Below are 21,348 nucleotides of genomic sequence, written 5' to 3'. Positions count from 1 at the left end.
ACAGGCTCGCCTGCTTTTACTCGGGAGTAAACACGAGCGAACTGACCAGTCACGAACGTCCAAAAAAAAAAAACAACAACCAACAACACCACTCAGTTTTAAAAGAGATTATTCCGGGCATCCGCAACGCGCGTGCGCGTAAACCCAGCCGCTCGGCGGGAAAGGCGCGAGGACGCCTGCGCGGTCAGGAAGCCGGTGTGGAGGGGGTGCGAAGGAGCGAGGGCGTCATCAGACAGCGCCGCAGAAGTGGGCAGGCAGGGAGTGGTCGCCCTTTTGCTGATGGCGACGGCCGGGCGCGCGGCGTTCGGAGGGCGGCGCATGCGCGTGAGGGTGTCCTCGCCATGGCGTCGGTGGTGCTGAGCGAGGCGGAGAAAGTGTACATCATGCACGGCGTCCAGGTAACTGAGGCGGGGCTGGAGGCCTGTCTGGGACCGCTTACTTTATTATTATTATTATTATTATTATTATTATTATTATTATTATTATTATTTGCATTTATTTCCCACCTGTTTTCTCCATGGGACTCAAGGGGGATGGTTCTTCCCCTCATTCAATTCCTCACAACGACCCTGTGAGGCTGGGCTGCCCCCTGCCCTGTACAGGATTGTCCCAGTTACTAATTATTTTTAATAAATATTATTATTATTATTATTATTATTATTATTATTATTTTATGAATTGCATTTATAGCCCACCTGTTTCTCCATGGGACTCGAGGATGGTTCTTCTCCCTCCTCATTCAATTGCTCGCGACGACCCTGTGAGGCTGGTCTGCCTTGTATAATACAGGATTGTCCTAGTTGCTTAATAATAATAATAATAATAATTTTATTTATTGCATTTATAGCCCACCTGGTTCTCCATATGGCTCAAGGGGGATGGTTCTTCCCCTCCTTATTCAATTCCTCACAACGACCCTGTGAGGCTTGGCTGCCACCTGCCCTGTACAGGATTGTCCCAGTTATTAATTAATATTATTATTAATAATTATTATTTTATGTATTGCATTTATAGCCCACCTGTTTCTCCATGGTACTCAAGGGGGATGGTTCTTCCCCCTCCTCATTCAATTGCTCGCGACGACCCTGTGAGGCTGGTCTGCCTTGTATAATACAGGATTGTCCTAGTTGCTTAATAATAATAATAATATTAATAATAACAATTTTATTTATTGCATTTATAGCCCACCTGTTTCTCCATAGGGCTCAAGAGGGACGGTTCTTCCCCTCCTTATTCAATTCCTCACAACGACCCTGTGAGGCTTGGCTGCCACCTGCCCTGTACAGGATTGTCCCAGTTATTAATTATTATTATTATTAATAATTATTATTTTATGTATTGCATTTATAGCCCACCTGTTTCTCCATGGGACTCGAGGATGGTTCTTCCCCCTCCTCATTCAATCCCCACAACGACCCTGTGAGGCTGGCTGCTTTGTATAATACAGGATTGTCCTAGTTGCTTAATAATAATAATAATAATAATAATAATAATAATAATAATAATAATTTTATTTATTGCGTTTATAGCCCACCTGTTTCTCCATGGGGCTCAAGGGGGATGATTCTTCCCCTCCTCATTCAATTGCTCACAACGACCCTGTGAGGCTGGGCTGCCCCCTGCCCTGTACAGGATTGTCCCAGTTACTAATTGTTATTAATAATAATTATTATTTTATGTATTGCATTTATAGCCCACCTGTTTCTCCATGGGGCTCAAGGGGGATGGTTCAATCCCCACAACGGCGCTGTGAGGCTGGGCTGCCACCTGCCCAGTATAATACAGGATTGTCCCGTGTTTCAATGAAAAATGCACTTGTCATTAATATGGGGTGCAGTTTGTTCTGTTATTTCAGATCTTTTTTTCCTCTCTCCTCTCTGAATACACATGTCTCCAAGGGTGTGCGAAAGGTTATGTATTTAAGCTTTGGGTAGCAAGGCACAGACAGATTTACAAATTCGTGTTTGTGACAAATTCCAGAGGGGCCATCCTGTTAGGCTGCAATGGATTGTATAGGATGGCTTTGAAGTTGCTTCAGCACCAGCTGAAAAATAATTCAACCACCTCATCCCGTCCTGTATTTTGCCAAAACAAAGATGGGAACCCTACTACTGTGAGCTACGTTAGACTGAGGTTCAATGACTGGCTTAAGGTCACCCAGTGAGCTTCCTGGCTAAATGGGGATTTGAACCAGGGTTCTACTCTGACACCTCCCATCATCATAGCCAGTGATGATGGGAGGTGTAGTGCAACAACATCTGGAGGGCAGCAGGCTGTGCACCTCTGCTCTAACCACTGCACCACACTGCCTTCTGTTCCAGGAGTCTTCGTTTGCTCAGAATCAAGTATACACTTCCGGAGTCAATGCTAAATACATTGTTTTTGGTAAATGAGCCACCATGGCCATGAGAGGACTCTGAAAATTTGTGCCCTGGGCTTTTTAGACTCTTCTGCCTGTGTACTATCAGAAACCAAAGTTGCGCATTGGTTGCCAAATGTGGATTTTTCTTCCAGCCAGGGTGGATTTGATTATATGATATATAATTGAAAAAAAAATGTTTAAAAGTACCTTTACAAAAAAAAAACATAGTCCTTTTCGTTGGGGATAATTCAGAGGGAAATTCCCAGGTGTCAAAAAAGATTATTTATTTATTTATTTATTTTATTTCTATACTGCCCTGAAGGTCTCAGGGTGGTTCACATAAAATATCAAATACATAAAATCAAAACAAAACCAATACCCCCCCCAAAAAAGAGCCAGAATTTTTTAAAAGGGTGTAGGGTGTAGATCAAGTCAAGCAAAGGTTGAAAAGGAATGTTTTTGCCTGTCTCCTAAAGGTGTATAGTGAAGGCACCAGGCAAACTCCCCTGGGTAGTAGCATATTTATGCTACTACTGCAGCCCATGTTTTGTTAGCCCCAAAATGGAAAATGAACGAGGTCCCAACTAAAGAATAATGGCAACTTAAACTGATGGAATATGCGCAGCTCGCATATTTAACTTATAGAATAAGAGAACAACAAGAACGTACATTCAAAGAAGTTTGGAAAATGTTTATTGAATATATGGGTGAAAATTGTGTTTATTTAAAAATGCTGGTAGCATTAAGATAAATTCAATAGTGTAAATAAGTTTCGATGGCTGTAACAGTGGATTACTGAATGGTTTAGTTCATGTAAAACATGCAGGGATGTACGGTATGCAAAATGAACCACGGAAAGAGAAGAAGGGAAGTCATTGATTTAAGGTTGTTTAACTTATTTTGAAATGTACATTAGAAAATTTAATAAAAATTAGAGAGAGAGAGGGCATTCACTTATAATCACAAGCTTGTGAATAATATGCATTTGTCTGCTTCGCTCAGCAGCATTTATTTGTGTGATCAATCAATGGCATTAGGTAACACATTGTGATAAATGACTGTTTCAGGAGGATCTTCGGGTGGATGGCCGTGGTTGTGAAGATTACAGATGTACTGAAGTGGAAACAGATGTAGTATCTAATACAAGTGGGTCTGCCAGAGTAAAACTTGTAAGTATGCCTAGCAAGGACCTCTATACATTGCTAACGATATTGTGTGTTTTTCATTGAAGCTCACTCTGCACAGTACTGAAACATAGTTTGGGTCTGCCCTGCCCTAGCTAGAACAGTCTGGTGGCACCTGAAAAAGTAACTAATTTATAGCTGCATACGTTTTTGTGGCACAGGAAATGTATTGTTCATTTATAGTGCAGGAGAGAGATGTGTCACATTAACGGGTAGAACACAAATAGAAAGGAGAACCAGATGCAAGACTAATAATTCTGTTGTAGTGGCCCATTACTCCCCAATTCGTACTGAGTTGGCAAAATTGTGTTCTTAAACACCCAGTAGTATTTAAGGAATAGAAGGATGGCATACAGTATGGAAAATGAAAGGTTAGTGTAAAGGGAATTGGGGTTGCTTGTGCGTAAGTGGCCGCTGCTCTAGGCAACGTTGTCTGGCTAAACCTTTCCCTGGCTGGACAGCCCTTACTCCGCGGCTGTGTCAGTTACTGGCAGAATCCGTCAGTGGGCGTTTCCTGAACTTCCAGCATAAAAGCTCTTTGACACCAAGTCTCCGCCTAGCTTCCCTGCGCGGAAGTTTTCTGCGCAGAGTGGGTGTGGCCAGCGGAGGTCCCGGGCTCTCCCCGCTGGTCTCTGTGGAAGAGTCTTGGAGCCATCTCTCGGAAGTCCTTCCCTGCTCCCCTTTCTTCCTGGTGTTACGCTGATTTCCTTCCTCAGAGGAAGTGTGCCCTCTCTCCCTGCTAACCCCTTCTCCTGCATCACTAGGGAGCCTCACCTCCACTCTTGGCTCCGATGGCAGTTCCCTGACAGTTAGTATGAATGAGAAAAGGACGTTGGCTTAGGGCAGGCTTCCCCAACCTCGGCCCTCCAGATGTTTTTGGCCTACAACTCCCATGATCCTAGCTAGCAGGACCAGTGGTCAGGGATGCTGGGAATTATAGTCTCAAAACATCTGGAGGGCCGAGACTGAGGAAGCCTGCCTTAGGGGCTGTTTGCTCTTGGAGGAAACAAGGAAAGAGTTGGCTGAATGTTCAACGTAGAAGGAAGCTAAGGGGGTGGCAAGCTCAGTGAGAGGAAGACCCAAAATGTCTTGGAACCAAGCAACAGGAAACCTAAAAGCAAGGGTGAGTGGAGGAAGACAAAATAAGCATTGGTATGAGAAGCAGGGATCAAAAGGGAGGGGGTGGAGGAGACAGATTTGCAGGAAAGGGGACTGAAGAAGTAAATTGTCAGAAAAGCGATTGGATTATTATATTGAACAACCAGTACTTTTTTACAGGGTATTCAAGGGTATGCAGTACCTGCACCACTTTTCGTTGTTAAAAAGTGTGGCACTTACTATAACAACTTCATGATGAGTGCTAGCACCTGATTTTCTAGAAAAAAAAGCACTGTGAACAACAGATATTCACAATGTTAATCTTGCAGTCTATCAGACTCAGTGCTGTTTATTAGCAGTGCGTGTCTACAGTAGTCCGCATCAGATTGTGATATTAAGTTGATTGGCCCTTTCAGTGCTTTGAAGGTGCTTCAAAGGTTTGCCATTGTGTTTTCAAGCCTTTTTGTTTTTTTAAGGAAAAATACTGGGTAGTACTGGGCAACACAGAAAGTAAAGGTGTGCTGGTAAGATCATAACACTAGGAAAACATCTGTAGCAGAGTGCTGTTATTTCAACAGGGGCACACAGACATCCTGGTTGGAGTCAAGGCAGAAATGGGAGCACCGAAGCTGGATAGACCAAATGAAGGATACTTGGAATTCTTTGTTGATTGGTTAGTGCAAACTGGGCCACAGAGTGGTCTTCTATATAACTAAATACCAGCAACCTTAAAGTGATGTTAGTTGCAGGACTATATGCTCTGTGTTTGCTTTTTTTCAGGATTTCAGAATGCCAGATAACAAATCATTAATCTGACTGCCTCTTTGCCTTTTCCTTCCCCATCTTTTGCATTTGGCAGTTCATTTCTTTACTTCCTTCTGCTCATGGCCAGTGTCCCACCCTTTCCCAAAATGGACACACACAACCTTCTAGTCCTCACCAGATCTCTGTAGTCTATTCCTTTCTGCAGATTCCTTTTGCCTGCTGCTGATGGTGGTACCTCATTAGTTTCCTTCACTGTGATGACCTTGCCTTCTTTGCCAGAGTAGTGAACACTGCATTCAGTTCTCTGCTGCAATTTGCATTTCTCAAGGTGACATTTGTAGCTACAAGATACTGCCCAGAGAGGTACATGCAGTCAAAACATCTTTAATAAGCCCTGGGCAGAGGAGCCAGTGAGATTCAGTGCAGAATTTCCACTGCAGACGTGCCACATCCTATAGACCAAGGCTGAAAGGAGTCATATTTTTTCTTTCTTTCTTTTTGCTATGCCAGGTCTAGGCTGGCACAGTAGATGACTCCCATCTCAGGTCCCTTTCTGGAAGCTGGACCAGTGAATCGATGGTTGACCAAACTCTACCCTTGCCCCATCCCAATAACACCACTTTGCAAAGCAAATAATAATAATAATAATTCAGGTATACTGGGCTGAGGCCATTTTGGGCTTGAAAGGTCAGCACCAACACTTTGAATTGTGCTCGGAAAAGTACTGGGAGCCAATGTAGGTCTTTCAGGACCAGTGTTATATGGTCCGGCAACCAGTCCCAGTCACCAGTGTACCTGCTGCATTCTGGATTAGTTGCACTTTCCAGGTCACTTTCAAAGGTAGCCCCACGTAGAGCGCATTGCAATAGTCCAAGCGGGAAATAACTAGAGCATGCACCACTCTGGCAAGACAATCTGCAGGCAGGTAGGGTCTCAGCCTGTGTACCAGATGGAGCTGGTAGACAGCTGCCCTGGACGCAGAATTGACCTGCACCTCCATGGACAGCTGTGAGTCCAAAATGACTCCCAGGCTGTGCACCTGGTCCTTCAGGGGCACAGTTATCCCATTCAGGATCAGGGAGTCCCCCACACTCATCCACCCCATCCCCCCAAAACAATACTTCTGTCTTGTCAAGATTCAACCTAAGTCTGTTAGCCACCATCCATCCTCCAACCGCCTCCAGGCACTCACACAGGACCTTCACTGACTATTGCCAGCAAGAGCACTATGAGCCATAATAGGAACATATGTGGTTTTAGATCTGCACATATAGCTTACTGTTAGGGCTGCCATACGTCTGGGATTTCTTGCTTATATCCGGGATTTGTCTATTGGAAATAGCATCTGGGTGGAATTTCCAAAATCGATTAAAATGTCCGTATTTCCTTTAAATTGCTCAAAAACTTCATTTCATTTATTTTTTACTGTGCATGCTCAAAGCAACTGTAGAGCCTTCTCTGCCACAATTAGAAATGGTGGGGTTTCAATCTCTGGCACATCATTGGCCTGCCGCTAGGTGGTGCTAACTGAGCGTTTTTGAACACCTGGAGCATTTTGACAATTCCTCCTCTCCATTTCAAAGGGTTGTCAAATCATTAACTCGTTTTGAATTGTTGTCCTGGTCCCTCCTGCACTTTCTGAGATAATGTAAGATAAAATTGGGGAGCAGAGTCTTCCACCAAAATTTTTAATGTGTATGTTGATACGCCTTGTTGAGATGAGAAACGAGGTTGGCACTGTTGCTTGTGGCTGCATGTTTAAGAGTGACTTCAGGGATCTGTGCCAAGGCTCTGTGCCAGGAGAGCGGGCAACCAGTTATGAAGAGCATGGCAAACACATACAAGGTTGATACTAACCTGATTTAGGTCTAATTAATATATTTTTCCTAAATCTTGGGGTACAGGGTGGGATGAAATCATTTTCTGGATTTCTTAAACCTTCACACATAAAACCTTGACCAGGCACTCATATATAAGATAGACGCGCATGCCCAATTTCTAATAGCTGGCTGACATTTTTGAGAATCCCTACCATTGGCAGAACCTCTAGCAGTGATAGCCAAACTTGGCCCTCCAGCTGTTTTGGGACTACAATTCCCAACATCCCTGACCACTGGTCCTGTTAGCTAGGGATGATGGGAGTTGTAGTCCCAAAACAGCTGGAGGGCCAAGTTTGGCCATCACTGCGCTACAGTATCCTGGAATGTTCATAGTTATTCCAACTGCTCATGATGTGGTTATTGATAAAGAATATGGATAAAGTGCAGCTTCTGTGTGGAAAGTGAAAGGGCAGCGTGAAAGCTCCGCTTTCAGTGAACTAGGTGGGGCTAGCCTCCCGCTGACACACTCAAACAAAACTCACTTCAGTCCACCAGAGGCAACCAACCATGCCAAGGAAAACTAAGGAATGAATGGAAAGAGAACCTACACATGTGACGCTGACACAAAAACCTTGCACATGCACTTTGTAAAAGAATGGAAATGTACTACTTCCCTTCTCCCCACTGCTCTCTCTCCTCACCTGTCTTCTCCCCCAGCCTTATAGTGTCTACAGCTGTGGTTCCCAATGTGGGGCACGCGCCCCACAGGGGGGCAATTTGATTTTTAAGACGGGCAATTCAAGAATGAGTCTTTTAACAGTTATTTTAGGCTTCTTCCACATGAATAGGAGTTCACTTTTTCAATAATAAGAATTATATGTCACGGTGGGATGCAATCAGGATTTTAGAGTTGCTTAGGTGGGGCATGGCCAAAAAAAGGTTGGGAACCACTGGTCTATAGCATTAATGTCTCACGTTGAATAAAACTGACAGTCTTTAATAAAAACATTTTTTAAAAAACTAAAAGGGGCTAGTAGGCTAGTCTAACCTATTGTACTTGCCATTTGGCAATGACAACTGTTGAGGGAGACTCTTGACTACAGCTGTACCTGGTTCTTGAGCGGAATCCATTCAGGAAGTCCGTTCGACTTCTGAAAACGTTCGAAAACCAAGGCACGGCTTCCGATTGGCTGCAGGAGCGTCCTGCACTCATTTGGAAGCCGTGCCAGACATTCGGCTTCCCAAAAAAAAGGTTGCAAACCGGAACACTCACTTCCGAGTTTGCGGCGTTTGGGAGCCAAAACGTTTGAGTCACAAGGAGCTCGAAAACTTAAGATACGACTGTATCTGGCTTTTAATCATTGTGATTTGGAGAGGAAGGCTGATCCATCCTGCTCTCTTGCAACAAGGCTCTGCATCCTGCTTTTATGCATATACAGAGCAGAATTGTGCCTATATAGCTTTTTAAAACAAATTCTATTGTGGGTGTGGGGAGGGGGGGGAATGTAAGTCTATAATGGGGATGCTTCTGTCTATTTAGCACAAGGTGATATGGACAGAAGCAGCAACAGACACAGAGTAGCATATTACTTAGCTTTCTAATTGGAATGTTATCCTGCAATAAAGTTCTAAAATGCCAAAGTTCAAAGAGGCAACCTCAAGGTGTTGCTATGAGAACTGTGAATCTGCCCTTTAATTAAACATAACTTAAAACTCGCCCTCAGTGCGCTAGAGATGACTGTGTGATTTGATATTCATATAAATTGGCTATTAAAACTTTGCCACAATTTAAAAATCAAGTGTGCTTGGAGGCTAAATTGCATAGTGCAGGTAAATTAGATAATTGTCGGAGTTGTTTTTTATATAAGCTGCTTCTCCCTAGGAAACCTTTAAGGATCCTTTGTAAGTATACTATTAAGAAATGTTCCATTTCTGACTAATTGCTTGTGGCCTGGCTCAAAAAGAATCAATGTGAGATAAATGCTTTGTGAAGATCCTGCCTATTTTCTATATTATGAAAAATAGTACCTGTACCTGCCATTCAGCTATATATGCCAGCATTTCTCAAACTTGGGTCTCCAGCTGTGAGATGATGGGAGTTGTAGTCTGACAACAGCTGGCGACCCAGGTTTGAGAAACACTTACACATGCTATAGGAAAGCAGACAAGATAAATGCCTAAGGGCCCGCTTTAATGGGAGCACTGAGGGTTATATGCTGCCCTCCCAACAGTAGGGGCACTGTTGCTTACTATCAAAGCAGGACAGTGGTGAAGCAGGGGCTGCACAGCAAACAGGAGCAGTGGATTGGATCCACCAGTGTATCCACATAGTCCCAGCTTGCTTCTGCCCTGCCCCACATTGTATTGGCAGTGGCAGTGAATGCTGCTGTTAGGAGGTTGCCTCCATGTCCCTCCCACACCGGCTTCTCCTGCCCTTAAAGGTGTGCTGTGACCGGTGTTTCCACGTCGTAGTGATGTATGGAAGTGAGAGCTGGACCGTAAAGAAGGCTGATCACCAAAGAATTGATGCTTTTGAATTTGTATACTGCCCTTCATCTAAACTTCTCAGGGTGGTTTGCAGCATAAAAACACAAGATAAAAACACAAAATACATAACAAAAACAAGAACGAAACAATAGCCCAATAACTCTTCCTGACTTAGACTCAAATGGATGCCAAGCACTGGTGAGGGGCTGTTGACTTGTCTCCTTACAGAGAGGAGGAAAAGGAGCTGGTCATTGCAACCACTTCTACCTGTTGTGGACCTGAGAGCTTCTAAATGCAGGTAGGAGATGGGAGGAAATAGGATGGGCAGCACTGAAAGCTGCAGGCTTCTAGTATGCTGCACAGTGTAATGCTGATTCTTCTGCTGGAATAGCTTCTAATTAGGCTGATTTTTGCCTTGCATATTTGAAATTGTGTGTGCATTTTTTAAAAGATTAGGGCCCATCACATCTTACGCTTGTTGAAGGCAATGAGACTTTTTCAGTAGAGAAATACCCAGGACAGGAGAGGCCAATTAAAAATATGCCAGTCTTCCTGTCAGGTTATCTGTTCTCTCCCCCTGTCATATTTAACAGGCTATATTGTTAGCCATGCAACTTGCTTTTCTTATTCTTAACCTGAAGAAAGCAATTGTTCTTAATTTCCATCAAACCACAGTAGTTAGACTGTAACAAAGAACTGGAGCTGAGATACCAAACTATGTTGTTGCCTGTTTCAGGTAATCTATAGATCTCTCTGTCCCCTTCATTATTTTGGTTTATTAAATCTTATTCCTAGGGAAAGGGCGGGATTTAATGTCCTGTGCTGAGCCGTAGATCCCTGAAAGGTGAAAACTGCTTTGATTTTTTATTTCTTCCTTTCAGCTCAGCTAATGCCACTCCCGAATTTGAGGGTCGTGGTGGAGAGGAGCTGGGCACTGAAATAGCAAATACCCTCTACAGAATTTTTAACAACGAGAGCAGCATTGACTTGAAATTGCTTTGCATTGCTCCCCGAGAGCACTGCTGGGTGCTTTACGTCGATGTCCTGGTAAGTAAAACAAACTTCAGCTTAATCAAAATGACATATTCAGAGGATTCCTCGGGCTGTTGACTGTATGATTTCTGATGAGATTGTTTCTGTCTCAAAGTCAGGGCAGATAGTTTAAATGCCATCACAACCCTGAATCTCAATGTCAGCCTTTGCTCATTCAGGACTGTATCTTGGTTTAAAAAGTCAAGATAAGAACAGGCCTATCTGCCACAATCAGATTATCACTTGTAGGTTCTAGGATTGATATAACTGAATGGGCTAGTCATGTAAAACACACTTCTTCTTTTTTTAACATTTCAGTTACTGGAGTGTGGTGGAAACTTGTTTGATGCCATCTCTGTTGCAGTGAAGGCAGCACTGTTTAATACCAGGTAAGGCACACGTAATCTTCTAAAAGAAACTTGCGGAGGAAAATGCAGAGGTCTCTGTTGCAGCCAAAACAATGTGTTGTGGCGCCATATCAAGTTAACAAATATACTATGGTATAAGCTTTTGTGGACTAGAGTCCACTTCATCAGATGCGTCAAGTGTAATCCTCAGTTGTATTTATATATGCATGTTGTGTGTGTATGTGTTTGTGTAATCTAAGAACCTTTTAATGAGGGTGAAAGGAGAGGACAAAATATGGTCTGAAGCTCAACATCAAAAAACTGAAGATCATGGCCACTGGTCCCATCACCTCCTGGCAAATAGAGGGGGAAGAAATGGAGGCAGTGAGAGATTTTACTTTGTTGGGCTCCATGATCACTTCAGATGGCGGCAGCAGCCACGAAATTAAGACGCCTGCTTCTTGGGAGAAAAGCAATGACAGGCCTAGACAGCATCTTGAGAAGTAGAAACTTCACCTTGCCAACAAAGGTCCGTATAGTTAAACCTATGGTTTCCCCAGTAGTGATATATGGAAGTGAGAGCTGGACCATAAAGAAGACTGATCGCCGAAGAATGGATGCTTTTGAATTATGGTGCTGGAGGAGACTCTTGAGAGTCCCATTGACTGCAAGAAGATCAAACCGATCCATTCTGAAGGAAAGTAGCCCTGAGTGCTCACTGGAAGGACAGATCCTGAAGCTGAAGCTCCAGTACTTTGGCCACCTCATGAGAAGAGAAGACTCCCTGGAAAAGACCCTGATGTTGGGAAAGATGGAGGCCACAAGGAGAAGGGGACGACAGAGGAGGAAATGGCTGGATAGTGTTCTCGAAACTACCAGCATGAGTTTGACCAAACTGCGGGAGGCAGTGGAAGACAGAAGTGCTTGGCGTGCTCTGGTCCAGGGGGTCACGAAGCGCCGGACAAGACTAAATGACTAAACAACAATCTGTGAGATTAGAAGGACATAAAATGCAAAAAGTACAGACAGTGGCAAATAAAGACAATCAAAGTTGCTGTTTCATTCAGCATTACTAAGTAGATGCTCTGTCACTTGTCACTGCTATTGTTACAGGTCACTTTACTTATTTTGCATCCGTCCAGTTCTAATGAAATCTCACTGTCTGTGTATTTTCATGCCACTCATCTCTGAATTCACTACTTGCAGCATACCCCCCCTCCCTTCTTCAAAGTGGACTCTTGTCCAAGAAAGCTTATGCCATAATTAAATGTGTTAATCTTTAAGACAGGCATAGGCAAACTCCATCCCTCCAGATGTTTTGGAACTACAATTCCCATCATCCCTAGCTAGCAGGACCAGTGGTCAGGGATGATGGGAATTGTAGTCTCAAAACACCTGGAGGGCTGAGGTTTGCCTATGCCTGCTTTAAGATGTCAGAAGCCATTTGGTGCACCAGCTGAAACTGCGTATAGACACTCCTATCCGCTGAGGCTACCTGGGACTCAATGGACTAAGATGGTTCCACGAGCACCTCAAACCTACGCACCTGCTCCTTCAACAAGAGTGCAGCCTCATTAAGGACAGGTAGTTTTCCCAACTCCTGGATGCGTCAATCGCCCACGCATAGCACTTCCGTCTTGACTGGATTGTCTCTAGTTTGTTTTTACCTCATCCAACCCTTTACAACCTCCCAACGCTAGTTTTTTTGTCTGTTTCTTGGTTTTTTGAAAATAATTTTTATTTGATTTTAAAATAAAAAATTACAACAAAATCAATTACAAAGCCATATAAAGAGATTTCTCTGAATCTCGAGACTTCCCCCCCTTCCATGGGTCCTAATTTCACCGCTTGCAACTGCACATCCACATTTTTGTCCATCTAGTTTATCCATAGTCTTTGTTACCTTACAAGTGAGATTAAAATCCTGCCAATGTTTCCATTTGCTTACAATGGTCGCTTAAATAAATTATAAATTTCCCCCCAAAGTTCTTGTCCTCTTGGTTCCTGAGCTTTCCAGTTAGTTTTGCCATTTCAGCATACTCCATCAACTTGGTTTGCCATTCTTCCCGGGTCGGGACTGTTTCTTCTTTCCACCTCTTGGCTAATAACATCCGTGATTCCGTTGTCGCATACATAAATAGTCTTTTCCGAGCCTTTGGAATCTAGGTACCTATAATTACTAATAAAAAAGCTGCTGGTTTTTTAAACAAACATTATTTTGAACATGTTTTTTCATTTCATTATATATCATCTCCCAAAAGGTTTTTGGGACACGGGTGGCGCTGTGGGTTAAACCACAGAGCCTAGGACTTGCTGATCAGAAGGTCGTCGGTTCGAATCCCCGCGACGGGGTGAGCTCCCGTTTCTCGGTCCTGCTCCTGCCAATCTAGCAGCTCAAAAGCGTGTCAGAGTGCAAGTAGATAAATAGGTACCACTCCAGCGGGAAGGTAAATGGCTTTTCCGTGTACTGCTCTGGTTTGCCAGAAGTGGCTTAGTCATGCTGGCCACATGACCCGGAAGCTGTACGCCGGGTCCCTCGGTCAATAAAGCGAGATGAGCGCCGCAATCCCAGAGTCGGCCACGACTGGACCTAATGGTCAGTCAGGGATCCCTTTACCTTTTAAAAGATTTTTATTACCTTGCACGACCACCATATACTCCGAACGCTAGTTCAGGACTTGGTACCAGTGGAACCGAGAGACAGAACTGTGCGTGATTGCCATCCTGGTGACTTCATGTCCCAGAGACAGCTCTCAGCAGCTTTGTATAGATGTTGAATAACATGCATGACCAAGTTGAACCCTGCAAGAGAGCTCCCACAGGGCTGAGCAAAAGTCACCCCATTTGAAACAGTCCCGAGCCAATATTGTGGTGGTAGCTTCAGGGTAGATATCCCCCAACGCTGCAACAGAGACCCTGTTCCCATCATACACCTTTGCACCACTTCCTGTTGGTCAGCTGGATAGGATACAACAGGTTCAACTTAGATGTAAAATGTGCTCTTGGTTGCGCAGACACATGGCTGTGGTAGATCCAGACAAGCAGGAAACATGCCTATACCCAGAATTAATCTCTAGTCATTTCAGGTACATTTGACTGAATAAATTTGAAAGGGCTGGGAGGGATGGCAGGGGCTGGAGTAGGGCTGGGTGATAGCTGGTTTTCACCATCACAATATCACACCAGCGAAACTGTGTGATATATTGATATATCATGATGTCTTTAATAAGGATGGAGAGGCGAACACTAGGGCTGGGTATTAGTAGGTTTTCAACATCGTGATATACCAATACATCACGATGTCTGAAATAAGGATGGAGCTATGTAGAGGCATAGGCTGGCATCATGGTTTTTCCTGCATCCTGATTTTTTGCCGGCGCCTGCTCTTGAGATTCGCTGTCCCCTGCAGGAGGCAGGGGAGAATGGAACCAGCAAAGATAACAGGGGCTGCAGGAATCAAGAGAAGCATTGGCCGGCTTCACGGTTTTTCCCATATTGTGATTTGTGCATCACACACACACACACACACACCATGATTCACGATATGTTGCCAGGTCAAAAAATTATGAAACCAGTATCAATATATGGACTTCAAACTGGTTTTTGATGATATATCAATATATAAATAATTGCCCAGCCCAAGGAAGGGGCTAGGGGGAATTCTCCAGTGTTCCTCACGGCTTAGGACCCTCGTACCTGCGGGACCGCCTCTCTTGGTATGCCCCAAGGAGAGCCTCAAGGTCCATAAATAGCAACACCCTAGAGGTCCCGGGCCCTAAGGAAGTTAGATTAGCCTCAGCCAGAGCCAGGGCCTTTTCAACACTGGCTCCAGGCTGGTGGAACGCTCTGCCTCATGAGACCAGGGCCCTGCAGGATCTGATTTCTTTCCGCAGGGCCTATAAGACAGAGTTGTTCCACCTGGCCTTTGGCTTGGAGCCAATTTGATTCCCTCCCCCTCTTTCTTTTTTCCTTTCTCCTCCTGTGATGAGGCTGCATTTTAATATTTTAATGTTTCAATATTTTAATGTTGTATTTTAATCTTGTTTTTAAGTTGTATTCATTCAACTTGTTTTTATTACTGCTTGTTAGCAGCCCTGAGCCCGGCCTTGGCTGGGGACGGGGTATAAATAAAAATTATTATTATTATCATCATCATCGTCCTTCTTTAGTGTTTGTTTGTTTGTCTGTCTGTCTGTCTGTCTGTCTGTCTGTCTGATTGATTTATATACTTCGTCATAAGATCTCAGGGCTGCTGTAACTCCATCAGGCTTCCTAACTTTGCCAAACAGCCTAGTTGAAAACATCTTGCTTTGTTTTTTGTTTCTCATGATATTATATAAAACCTACATAACACTTTGGCACAGCTGCTTTGAAAAGCAGTCCAAAACACTTCTCGGCTGTTTATTTTAAATGACCTCAGCTTTAGAATGGAATGAACCGTATTATGCTGGGAATGTGCCTTTTCTTTTTTACAGATGGGAAGCTGCTCTAAATCATTTAGATACAGCTTCCATTTTTTAAAAGTTCAGATAAGGAAAAGAACACACACACACCCTGCGATTTTGTGGAAGACCTCCCTATTTGGAAAATGAATTGGGTCTCTTCCTATTATTATTGTTTAAACTGCTTACTGACCAACGACAACAAAGATAATTGCCATTTCTGCACTAACTACAGTCACAGTGCTATCCTTTTAAAATGATAAATACGGTGTGCTTTTCCCCCTCATGTTGCCAGGTTAAAAAGCTGTACCTCTTAGAAAGATGCTCCAGCACTGAGCTATATCTCTAGTGCAAACTAATGTTCTCTTAATTGTTTTGGTGTTGGGTGTGATGCTCTTCTGGAATATGAAAGCTAATAGGATCTATCTTTGGAAACTAATCTCAGCATATGAATAGGAATTGGAGTGATTCCCTGTGGCAATATGTGCAGAAATGACATCTTAATTTGACATCAGCTTCTGCTTTCTTTAGAATACCCAAAGTACGCGTTTTGGAGGATGAAGGTGGACGGGAAATTGAACTTTCTGATGATCCTTTTGACTGTATTCGACTTAATGTAGATAATGTACCTTGTATTGTCACACTAAGCAAAGTAAGTCACTGACAATTCTCAGCTTATCTCCTATGGGCTTGTTTTGATAGAAAAGTTCTAATACAGAAGGCGGACCTGCCATTTTTATTGTGGACACTGCCATAGAAACCATCAGATTATTTCACTATTTCTTTCTAGGTTCTTGAGTTTCCAGTATGGGAGAGATTAGGTATTCTGTTTGTGTGTAGGTATTATTATTATTATTATTATTATTATTATTATTATTATACTTTCTCTGCTTAGAAATGGAACTCTGTCCATTAACACCTTTAACAACGTGGTTGACTATTCTATAGCAGTGATTTGAGAAGCCATTTTGACACGTATGAAAAAAGGGTTTGTGGTTTGAAAACGTTAGGTTTACAGAAAACAGTCGTTTGCGAGGGCTTCTCTTCATCTTGGCTTGGTCTTTTGTTGAATTAATTGTATTAGAATTCTGGATTAAAATGCTGCGGTTCTAGAATTCATTTCCCATCTTATTTCTCAGTATTGTTCTAGCTTTCTTCCCTCAGATTTGCAGAAAACCAGAAAATTGCACAAGCAAACCACATATAAAATTTGTAAACCAGATATATTGGGCAGCGATCTGAAAAGGCTGTGCTAGGCAGTGGGTTTTTTCAGGGGGTACTCAAGGCTACGCAGTACTGGCACTTCTTTTTGTTGTTGTTAAAAAGTGTTTCACTTACTTAACAACTTCATAGTGAGTACTGGCACCTATTTTTCTAGAAAAAAAAGCACTGGTGCAAATACATTTTCAGTTGCTTTCATTTCTTTTCCAGGATTCTAGTAAGGTTGTGTGAACAACTTAGCCTTTTATATTTCTTTTTTTCTTTTTACCCATTGGATTTGCACAAAAAACACGCACAAGCGAATTTGCAATCACCTGCCTGTGTTTTCGCACACTTCTCAGGTGGGGATTTAAAAACAAAACAAACCACAAAGGTGCATGTGCAGTTCTTTGCAAATTTTGTACTTAATTGGTGTAATAGAATCAACAGATTAGAAGGAAGGAATGAACACAAAAGGGAGTGCCTAGAGATTTAAACAGGAAAGTGTAGAGTTGCTCTGCATATACAAATTCAATTGCATGAGGGTGTAGATTACTCTGGTCTAATTTGTATGGGGGGGCTGGGGAATGGATTAACAACTAAATACAGTGGTACCTCAGGTTAAGTACTTAATTCGTTCCAGATGTCTGTTCTTAACCTGAAACTGTTCTTAACCTGAAGCACCACTTTAGCTAATGGGACCTCCTGCTGCCACCGTGCCACCAGAGCACGATTTCTGTTCTCATCCTGAAGCAAAGTTCTTAACCTGAAGCACTATTTCTGGGTTAGCAGAGTCTGTAACCTGAAGCATATGTAACCCGAGGTACCACTGTAATGCTGACAAGCCCTATGTTTACTTGGAAGTAAGTCCCACTGTGTTCACCTGCCTTACTCACAGAGAACTGTACAGTGGTACCTCGGGTTACAGACGCTTCAGGTTACAGACTCCGCTAACCCAGAAATAGTACCTCGGGTTAAGAACTTTGCTTCAGGATGAGAACAGAAATCAGACGGCGGCAGCGGGAGGCCCCATTAGCTAAAGTGGTACCTCAGGTTAAGAACAGTTTCAGGTTAAGAACGGACCTCCGGAACGAATTAAGTTCTTCACCCAAGGTACCACTGTATAGTCAAACCTCGGTTGTTGAACGTAATCCGTTCCAGAAGACTGTTCGACAACCGAGGATCAAAGGGTGTCGGCAAAGTAAATGGAGAGAAAAGTGGGGAGGGGGGACTCCCTGGAAGCTATTCGGCTTCCGAAAAATGTTCAAAAACTGGAGCATTTACTTACGGGTTTTTGGCGTCCGGGAGCTGAAATGTTCCAAGCCGTTCGGAAACCGAGGTCTGTGAAGATATTTCACCCCTCCCATTGCAAGAATCTGCTGATGTTTCAGAAAGGAGGGGGCGGATTTTGCTCATTACTTATTCCGCTCCAGCCTGACTTCAAAGGGGGAGTCTGAGTATTATCTGTATATAGATAAGGTCGCTGCAAAAGCAGCTGTAACACTCAGTGCAGTCCAGCGTCTCCCAACTAGTCTGTAGTTAGTTTGTATAGTAGCTGTAGAGAAGAAAAGAAGCTATGCTACAGAAGCTGTCGTTCGTGTGGTTCATGCTCTGCTGTGCTCCGCTGACTACTGGAAGTGAGTTTGGTGCACACAGCTCTGAGTTGTGAGCCCACAGCACTTAGACCTGCTTCCTGCGTGAAAGTTCTGTGGAAGTGCTTTCCAGCTCACCTGGCCCAGTCAGGGCTGAAGAGGTTGAGCCCAGTCGGTGGCACTGGCTCAAAGGCGAAGCTGACAGTCTGACTGTATAGGATTGCAGCTTACGTTTGTTTGCCGTTGCTTTTCCAGATCGGCTATAGGCATGTAGTGGATGCCACACTTCAGGAGGAAGCCTGTTCTCTGGCTAGCCTCCTCATTTCTGTGACCAGTCGAGGTGTCCTAACCTGCATGAAGAAAGTGGGAAGGGGGAGCCTTGATCCAGAAAGCATATTTGAGATGATGGAGGTAAGATGTGGTCAGGTTGTTGTAAATCAAGCCGTAGTGGGATTTTTGAGCCCGTTAATAAGTACAGTGGTGCCTTGGTTCTCAAACTTAATCCCTTCCGGGAGTCTGTTCCAAAACCAAAGCGTTCCAAAACCAAGGCATGCTTTCCCATAGAAAGTAATGCAAAATGGATTAATCCGTTCCCGAGTTTTAAAAACAGCAATTTAACATGAATTTTACTATCTAACGAGACCATGGATCCTTAAAGTGAAAGCAATAAACAATGTACTGCAGTCACACACACAATCAATCAATCAATCAGTAACTGAACTGGGTTCTACACAGTCACAAAAACAAAACAGAAAAGCCACAAAAATGCAAAATAAATAGCAAAAACAGACGGACTTCAGCGTAACACTCAAAATGGAAGTGTGGCACTCAAAATGGAAGCTTAACACTCAGAACGGAGCATATTCAACTTCCAAAAAAAGTTCACAAACTGGAACACTTATTTCAGGGTTTGCAGTGTTCAAGTTCCAAGTTGTTCAAGTACCAAGGCGTTTGAGAACCAAGGTACCACTATGCTGCATAAAGGTTGAGTTATCAACCTATTTTGGTTTTAAAAATCTAACTTCTCCAAATATTTCAAAAGACAGCTGAAAGACAGTTTATATCAATCAAAAGCATTTAGTTAATTACAGTTAACAAACAAGGATTCCTGTTTTAAAAATGATGTTTATATAGTTTTATATATTGTGTTGCCCACTCATCTGAAATGGTGATCAGAGTCTTTTCATAGGAAATGGAATGAATATTTTTGCTGGTGCAAGCAAGATGTAAAGGAAAATGCTGGAGAACATGTTTTTAACAGTTTCATAACTCCTCCTTAGCATTCTTAAATGCACTAACATATTGACACTGAGTCTTGAATTCTATTATGTTTGCCAGCCTTGAGGCAGACAATAATTCCATACAGCCCACAAAATGACAGGTACAAGATAGCTTTGGGAAAGTCGATTGAATTACGATCCTGGTTGGGTGTATTTAGAGTGCACATTGCTTGTCTATAGTTTTAAAATCAATATCATACTTGTTGTAGTCATGTCTTTGTTCTATGTTCCATTACTTTTATGTCTATATGGCTTACACTCCCTCCCTCTTGATATTCAAGAGATTCAAAAGGTTAAATTCTTTTATTTTCATTCCAAGACATACAGCATTGGCAAAGTTGCTGTACTTTGTTTTTACTCCATGACCTCTAGCAGTATTTTCTGCATCTTCCCTATAATCTAAGAAAGCTAAAAAGCTGTTAGAGAGAACATTATTTGCTTCCAGTGGGAGGCTAGAGTATTTCATGCTAACCCTTCTAATTTACTACTGTTGTCGAGATCCGCAGGGGGAAGGAGATAATGTTAGCATCAGAGCTCCTTCTGGTCCGAAAGACTAGACGCTAAGGTCTAGGGGGAATGTGCAAGTCTATAACTCAAAACTCCACTGGGTTGTTAGCAAGTAGAACTTTTCATCAGCTAGACAGAGATCTCCAATTTGGGGGGGGGGGTCTGGGGACATATTTGGAAATCTGAGAAGTCCTGGGCACCACAAAATATCCACTTCACAGTAGAAAAAACTGGTGATGCTCAGATCCACCAAACCCCAAATCTCTACACCCACCCACACCAAAACAAATAGAAAGTAGAGAAAAAGCAGAGAGGTAGGTATTGACTTTTAAAGAAAAACGTTTCCGCAAAAGAAGGAATATTCTCTCTGGATTCTTCTTTTTTTTACAGTTAAGTTCTCCTGCCACACATTGGTTTTTGTCTTTGCATTTCAGACTGGAAAGAGGGTGGGCAAGTTGTTGCATACCTCTTTGCAATCTGCCTTGGATAAAGAAGAAAGTCTTGGACCAACACGGAAAAAAGTTGGATTCCTGGGATGAGCCTCATTGTTACATTGAACATCTGTCAAGGACTGGGTTTGTTTTGTTAGCTAGTTGTTCAGATTTTATTTTATTTTTACAAAGTTGGCTATATATTTGTTAAATAAAGGTGGTTTCCTCTCACACACTTGTCATTTCAGCTCTTTTTTCAATGGGTGTTGGTGGCAAAATTAAAAGATTCGATCTACACTAGGACTGAGTGATATGCCGCTATATCGTCCAAAACCAGTTTGAAGTCCACATTGTGATACTGGTTTCATCATTTTTGACCTGGCAATATATTGTGAATCATGGTGTGTGTGTGTGTGTGTGTGTGTGTGTGTATGCAAAAATCACAATGTGGGAGGAATGTGAAGCTAGCTAGTGCTTCTCTCACTTCCAGCAGCCCCTGTTAACTCTGCCAGCTCAACTCTTCTCTGCCTCCTGCAGGGGGCAGCAAATCACAAAAGCAGGCACCGAAAAAATTACGATGCAGAAAAAACCATGAAGCCAGCCAGTGCCTCTGCATAGCTCCATCCTTATTTCGGATATTGTGTGTGATGGCCTGGGAATCCGATTCAGAGGCTGAACTGGAGGAATCCCAGCCTGCACAGGAGTCCCCGCCTCCAGGGCCGGCTGAACTGGGGTAGGGCCTTGATTCTGAAGTGCCTGCACCTGTGCCGGATCCTCAGGAGCAGGCACCAGGTGAATCCA

The 21,348-nt window shown here is 43.1% G+C and overlaps 1 protein-coding gene and 1 long non-coding RNA gene across 2 annotated transcripts; one reads left to right on the top strand and one right to left on the bottom strand.

Annotated features, from left to right (window-relative positions):
• The first annotated feature begins 179 nt into the window (after positions 1-179).
• On the top strand, positions 180-20,778 carry EXOSC7 (exosome component 7). Its single transcript, XM_083706011.1, has 8 exons — positions 180-398; positions 3,430-3,531; positions 5,223-5,317; positions 10,598-10,763; positions 11,067-11,137; positions 16,069-16,189; positions 18,585-18,740; positions 20,551-20,778. Exons 1-8 carry the CDS (start codon positions 342-344, stop codon positions 20,653-20,655), a joined length of 873 nt encoding a protein of 290 aa, XP_083562137.1. The 5' UTR covers positions 180-341; the 3' UTR covers positions 20,656-20,778.
• On the bottom strand, positions 17,113-18,075 carry LOC310828486. Its single transcript, XR_014556955.1, has 2 exons — positions 17,565-18,075; positions 17,113-17,336 (listed from the first exon to the last, which is right to left on the bottom strand). It is a non-coding gene; the product is annotated as an uncharacterized lncRNA (long non-coding RNA).
• Positions 20,779-21,348: the final 570 nt, after the last annotated feature.

This window comes from Podarcis gaigeae, assembly GCF_964106915.1.
Source record: "Podarcis gaigeae genome assembly, chromosome: 12".
NCBI lineage: Eukaryota > Metazoa > Chordata > Lepidosauria > Squamata > Lacertidae > Podarcis > Podarcis gaigeae.
This window is presented reverse-complemented; position numbering and strand designations above follow the sequence as displayed.